The sequence below is a fragment of the Hemicordylus capensis genome, chromosome 6, assembly GCF_027244095.1.
Source record: "Hemicordylus capensis ecotype Gifberg chromosome 6, rHemCap1.1.pri, whole genome shotgun sequence".
NCBI lineage: Eukaryota > Metazoa > Chordata > Lepidosauria > Squamata > Cordylidae > Hemicordylus > Hemicordylus capensis.
In genome coordinates, this window is record NC_069662.1 from 62270972 (window position 1) to 62278272 (window position 7301).

At 40.0% G+C, this 7301-nt stretch overlaps 1 protein-coding gene across 15 annotated transcripts in view; it reads left to right on the forward strand.

Moving 5' to 3' along the window:
* The window catches only part of SLC20A2 (solute carrier family 20 member 2), a 120266-nt gene extending 113756 nt beyond the window's left edge, over nucleotides 1–6510 (forward strand). For 10 of the 15 annotated variants that reach the window (XM_053260302.1, XM_053260299.1, XM_053260298.1 and 7 more), the window contains one exon: nucleotides 3891–6510. In XM_053260302.1, coding sequence (XP_053116277.1) covers nucleotides 3891–4055 — 165 coding nt within the window. In that variant the 3' untranslated portion in view covers nucleotides 4056–6510. Of the gene's footprint in view, nucleotides 1–174; nucleotides 260–3890 lie in introns of all 15 variants that reach the window. The other 5 variants (XR_008309618.1, XM_053260303.1, XM_053260304.1 and 2 more) reach the window with 5 other exon arrangements.
* The last annotated feature ends 791 nt before the right edge of the window (nucleotides 6511–7301 follow it).

Below are 7301 nucleotides of genomic sequence, written 5' to 3' on the forward strand. Positions count from 1 at the left end.
TCCTCTGATCATGCCACATGAACTTTTGGTCTGCTGCACCCTTCTTTGTCCAGAGGTTCTGACATCTTTCATTCTTCACACTTCCACTTTCCTGATGAATGCATGGCATGGGATTTCCTGTGTGTCACTTTTACACTACAAAAATCTCCATCTGTCTTTTTTATTTCTTCACAGTGGATTTTGCATTGAAGTAATGTGTGCGCTAACCGTACTTGTAGCCTCAAATGTGGGTATTCCAATAAGCTCCACTCATTGCAAGGTATTGGAGTTTTCAGTGGTCACACCAATTAAATGCCTGCTCAGATAGATCTCTTAGGAAAAGAAACAAACAAATCACAAGTGTTGATTCTTCTTCCATTTTGCCTTCAATTACGTATCAAGCAATTTTTTAAAAAAATACAAAGGGAATATGGAATTCTTAATTATTTTCAAAATTACTTTGGAAAAACTGAAGTTGTTAATGATTCCAAAATGTTAGGATACGGAGATATTTTTTAATAGCATTACTAGTGTAGACATTGTATAGGTGAGGTGGCTTATTCTTGCTGCTACTTGCAAACCACATTGTAGTATTCATTGGGTAGTTGAGTTAACAAGTAACAGTCATCATAGCTTTATTAGCATTCTTGCTTCTGTGCATTACATTTCTCAGTATTAATGCCAAAGCTAACTTCGATATATTTGATTATTTTTTTAAAATTGCAGTTTCTTATGTTGAACATAAGTTGATTCTGGTGTGCCTAATTTTAGAGAGCACTACAAGTGCACATGAATGAGAGTCACCTAGAATGCTTGGTTCTGTATTTCAGTATCTGAAGGCAAATGGGATTTAGTTTCAAGCCACTTGGAACACAGCTATCTCATCAAACTACAAATTCTTGTAGCTTTTCAGCTTTGAATCTAACTACTTCTCTAACCTGTATTTTCATCAAAATGTAGTAAGCTAAACTTAGATAAGGTTTAAAAATAAGTTTACGAATGCCAGTATCGCTGATGCCCGTTTTAAAATTGGGGGAAGTTAATGAAACAAAAAACAGCAAGTTGCATTTTAAAATCAATATTTAATTACGGTCACAATGCTTTTTATGCTTAGTTTACAGTAGTACTCTTTTCCAGATCCAGAGCTCATCTTTAACCCCAATCTGCAACTTAGGAACCACTGAATTTTTTTCATTATTATGCCCTTTTTCATTTATTTTCTCCCTCTAGTTTCCTCTGTACTTCCCCAGGTCTTATTCCTTCTTATCAACCAAACCCACCCCCAACTCCTAAAACTTTTTTTTTTTAAAGTAGTGGTGATACTACTGATGGGTCTGTCCACTGATAAAAAAGGAAGGAAGGTTCAGAGCAAGTAATGGGGTAGAAGAATTGGGAAAGTAGAACGAAATTTTGAGCTGGTAAAAGTTCATATATTCATGTACCTGTATCAGCATCATCCCACACTGTGCGGGAGGAGGCAATGGTAAACCCCTCCTGTATTCTACCAAAGAAAACCACAGGGCTCTGTGGGTGCCAGGGGTTGACACCGACTCGACAGCACACTCTACCTTTATCACCTTGGAAGAAGATAGACAATACTGTGGTGAGAGGTGGGATTTAAATATCATTTTAAGGTTTCATCACTTAAAATGACAGACCTATCTTCGGTTTTAGGAGAGAGTGACGCTTGGTTAAAGCTACATGTAAATAGTATTCTGAGATAAGAAAGTAGAGGCCTGGGATAACTTTAACTGCCAGTTGAAGTAGATTATACTGGGCAAGATAGACCAACTATCTGACTCTCCGTAAGGGAGTGTCATGTGTAAGTGTTGCATGCAGCACTGCGCACTAATTGTGGAGGGTAACAAACCAAAGAAGTTGTTAGGCAGTTCTGTAGTTAAGTGTTTAATATAACCAACTAATGGTCAGTATACTTTTTTAAAAAAAATCAAAAATTCCAAATTGCTTCAAACTGCTGGAATGGGAATTCAAATCATCCTTAGTCAATGTCATTGACGTAATAATATAGAAGTGTCTAGGTCATATGCAGCCCTCGAGGAAGAACTTAGGGTTATAATAGGAAGAGATTACTGGTCTCCAGGTCCTTTCTCATGATGGAATATGAGAACACAAAGAAGATATAAGGGGATTTAGGAGGCAAATTGAGGTTAAGCATCTAGAAGAAATACCAGTTTCTTCCAGAAGATAAATGACATGAGCATTTAGGACGAGAACATAGTACTTTCTTGAGGTAATATGTGGTGTTGAAGATCTTATTTTCCTTTGTGTTGAGATCAGCATCAAGTTGTCCCTAAAATGACAATAGTCAGAACAAAAAAGATAGTTGTCTGAAGAACTAGAATACTTAGGGCCAAACTAGGCCTTCTATGGGAGATCCATAATTAGATAATCTCTCCATGTAATTTTCTTCTACGAGCAGATGTTGGGGCCCCTGATTTGGATCAGGGCTTTGTCATGGTGTAGGAGCATCTTCTAGAAGAAGAAGAAAATTGTGTGGTGATCCAATCATGGCTGTCCCATGTAATGACAAGTTTGGCCCTACTTTATTAAGTATTATGTGACACATCTAGAATGTAGCAGTACCAGTGAGAAAGAACCCGTATTTTCCAGCTTGCTAGGAAAAGACCTCTTGCTCTTGCCTAGTCTGCATAGTATCACCACTCAGTGAACCCAAAGCTCCAGCTGCAAGCTGTCTGTTCTTTACTTAAGGCAGAGCTGCACAACTTCAGCCCTCCAGCTGTTGTTGGACTACAGCTCCCATCATTTCCAGCCACAGTGGCCAATAGTCAGGGATATTGGGAGTTTTAGTCCAACATCTGCAGGAGTGCCGAAGTTGTGTAGGCCTAATTTAGGGCGTTTTGCTGTATCACTAACAGATACAGTCTGCCCTAGAATTAATTTGCACTTCCTTTACATACATTGTCTCATTCCACACACAGAATTCTTAGTTGATTCCCTTATTTTTAGGAAGACTGATTGGACTTTCCATCAAGATATAGCTGGAATAAGATCATAGGCTTAAACTAGCATGGAACATCAATCCAGGCCAGAAATAATAATTACTATGAAATCCAAACTATGCAAGACATTTTCTAAATGACAAATAGATATGGCTCCCCATCCCAACAAGTTCCATCTGACAACCTTGTACAGAGTTCCTCCCCTGTGATGAAATGAAACAGGTATTCAAATTTCAGCAGTGGGTTATTTCAGATGCATTGTTTGTAATTCTGGGCATCAGCTACATGGCATTGGTTTCTTAATAGACAGGGGTCCACAAATGCAATCACTAGGTGGTCAGTGGCAGTCATAAACCTTTCTGGCAACCACCAGCCCCTGAATGTCCATTATTACCATATTTACCCGAATAGGTGACTCTGAATATACGACGATGCTTTAAAAGCTAGATATGAAATACAGTTTATACCTGTATTTACTCAAAGGAAAGAGGACTTGAATTCAAGACTACCACCCCATTGGAAGAACTTGGGGGGGAAACTCATCTTGGATTTGGGTAAATTTGTTATAATCTGGGAGTCTTGCATTTCAGAATACTTGGAGGGCTGAGGGGCTCTCACTTCATGCCTGGCATTCACATAGACCCCATGAGTCAGTGTCTCTGTGTTCCAGGCTTTGGGGTCATTTAGTCTCTCTTCTGCTTCTGAGTGTCTCCAAAGTTGGGTGTGAAGTGGAAGACTGACCCAGCTCTTTCCCTAAATCTTCTGTATATGCTAGAGGACTGGTGGGTGGATAAGGTGGGATTTCGGTGATTACCACAAATAATGGCTGGCTACCAAAGGCAAGCAAGATTTATGGACCCCTGGCCATTGGTGTCTGTTTACCCATGTAAAGTTGCATTTAAGTCTAACCTTCTTCTCTAAACTTTCAAGGTTGGTTCTGTGGTAGCAGTTGGCTGGATACGTTCCAAGAAGGCTGTTGACTGGCGTCTCTTCCGCAATATCTTTCTAGCCTGGTTTGTGACTGTTCCTGTAGCTGGCTTGTTCAGTGCTGGCGTCATGGCAATCTTTATGTATGGAATCTTACCATATGTCTGACCTTTCCTCCCAGGAAAGAAGGGAGTCGCCCCCAAGAGTGCATAGCTCCCCATTTACACCATACAGTAAGAGCTAATCAACAAGGTGTCATCCTCAATATCTAACATCTACTGTACATGACATCAGTGTCATATTGGTGACATAACACATGGTGCCGTTTTCTTATGTATTAAATATATATATATATATATATATATATATATATATATATATCTGCTTATAGTAGGTAACACTACCTTAAGTTATGTGAAAATAATTGCCTAGGACTTAATATCTAGTAAAACATGTACATAATGTATCATTCAGCAGCAATTTTTAAAATATTTTAAAGAACAGCATATTGGCTGGGATGTTTGTTTGTCAATTTGATATACTGATGAAGCTGGGTGCGAAATGGATACATTTCTTTTTTAATTAAAAAAAAGCTGTTTAATGATACTGAAACAAAACAGTGCAGAAGTACTTTGGTAAAAACATGGTTCATATCATATTGTTGTGTATAATACTGTATGGAAATTGCTTTTGTAAATACAAAACTAACTTTTTAATGGTGCATTTCCCTCATATATTTTGGATAAGAAAGTTTAGAAAGTACCAAAGAAGAAGGGGAATAGCTTGCCAGTATTATAAGTGTGCGTGTGTGTGAGTGTGTGTGCGAGTGTGCACGCACATGTGCACTGATTCTCTCCCCATAACTTTCTCATTAAAGTTATTTTCCACTCATCAGCCACCAGCAAAACTGGGTTAATATAACTTATGTTTTCCTGTAACTAAAAAAAATGTTGTGGTGTCAGTCTTATGTGTATAGAATATTGTCCATATAGATTTTTTTTTTTTAAGAAAAAAAACCCCAGTTTAATTATGGGTTGAACTTTCAAATTATCTTTAAACAAGTATTTGCCACCGTTCATATGAAAGTCCAGCTCTGCTCCTAAAACATCCATGCTAATAGATGCAATAACTTTGCTTTCAGAGGAAGAAAGAGAGGATTGGATCATTTTGCTTTGCTTTCTCCTTTTTGCCTGCAGTAAGTCTCAGCTATGTAGTGTCTGCTTCACAGTGGCACTGTGTATTCGGGATGTGCACGGAACCAGCCAGGGCCAGTCCAAAGGTGGGGAGGGACACCTTTAAGGGTGGGGGAGGGTGCACTTCTCCCCACCCCACCCTCCCTGGCCGCATTTCCCCCACTGGTGCTCTCTTACAAACCGGTCCGGCAGGGCAGCAACGTGCCTTCCTGCTGCCCCATTCCCTCCTCAGTCCAGAAGTGACTGGAAGTACCCCACACGTGTACTTCCGGACTGAGGAGGCAACAGGGCGGCAGGGAGGTATGCTGCCATCCCTCTGGACCAGTTTTTAAAAGAGCACTGGTGGGGGAAATGTGGCCGGGAGGGGGTAAGTGAACCCTACCCCACTCTTAAAGGTGCCCCCCTCGCTTTCGAACCGGCCAAACTGCTGGCTGGCAGTTCGGCCTATAAAAGGGCCTCCAAACAGGTTCGTGTACATCCCTGTTGTGTATATTGGTGATATGCCCAGTGTCCTAAGAACAAAGGAGGGCAATATAGGGTATTTTTGAACATGAATAACCAGGGAGCACTTCTAAAAGTGTTTTTTAAAGTACCTTTGTAACTGAGGGGCAAATGCAAGGACCACTTCCAGTCTTAATCTTTAATGGGGTGAGACCTACAGCAGTGTGGCTTGTTCCCTTTCCCCATACCCCGTCTGCAGCTTCATGCCAGCATTTCTCCAGTTCAGTGCTGGAATGGGATGGAGCTGTATCATGGACTCCTCTGGTGGCACCTTGGATTTATGATGCTATCAGAGACTCTGGAAAGACCCACGTTGTAACAGGTCCCACACTGCTAAAGATAATAGAGGACGAGACCCTAAAAAGGCAGCTGTACATTTTGAAGACTCCTCTTCTGCCAGTCCAGTGTACTCCAGCAAGACCACACATGCAATGTGCTGATGCTGCTGAATAGAAGTAACGCTTTTAGCCCCAGAGCTGCAATTCGCTGTAGTTCTGTGGATGCAGATCTGATGAGGTGTTGCCTAAAAGTAAAAAGGGATCATATTACAGAACTACAGGTGACTGGTAGAATCGAGTGTTTTCCATTGCCCTGGAAGCCTTAGGCACAATCCTCTGGGAAGTCTCCTGCACAAGTTGTGTTGAGATTCATGTTCTTGCACAGCTCCTACTCATTTCCATTGTACAGAAGAGCTTCCAGAGTATTGTGCCCTCTTGGCTTTTAAAGACTCAATGCTGTGATGGCATTTCAGGTTGGATTTACTGGGCTGGCCTAGATGAAGTAGTGCATGGATGATTTGGGGAGCATAGAACTGTTAAAATGCTGCTAAAATGTTGATATATAAGTGTTCTTGGTACTCCATTGTGATCCTTTTTATTGGTCATTCATTTAAAATTTATAATAAAAGAATAAATTGCCCATAGAACTGCTTTCTGGTTGGCTGTGTGTGTTAATGCTGGTGGTCTGTGCTTCTTTATTAATTACAACCAACTGAACTGCATACGATTTCTTAACACAAAACATTCCACCCTACTTTGCATTTATTATAATCCTTTTATTCTCCCTCTTTGTAAGCCCTTGTTTAGATTTTGTAACAATGGCACACACATACACAAACCAATGTCAAAGCCCAAATAAAGCCAAGCTCTGTTTAAAGCAAACAAAACTTTCCATTTATTTCTGTTGGGACTGTTTGTCCCAGGATGTAGCTCCCCTTCTCAATTACGATGGCTCTTTTTCAGTGGTAATCCTGTAATGGGCATCTCACACATAAGAATGCAAATGAATGTGTTCCCATGACATTGGAGAACAAGTGCACACTACTGTCACAAGACAAATTGGCAAAGGCAAGCTAGGGAAAACCTTAACCCATCTTTATTTAAAGATGCAGCACTTCATCACAATCTCACAAAGGCTGTTGATATTCAATTCCAGATAAGTTTTGATGCTTGTGCACTCATAACAGCCACTGAGAGATGTAACCCTCTTACACAATGTCTGTTAAGACCTCGTTGAAACTTTTACAGCAGCCTAACATCTTTTTGCTATTTGCACACAAGAGGGGCATGAAGCATGTATCTTCTTTCCAACCAGGAATAGAGATTTTAAATAATAATAATAATAATAATAATAATAATAATAATATTATTATTATTATTATTATTATTATTTATTCGATTTCTATACCGCCCTTCCAAAAATGGCTCAGGGCGGTTTACAC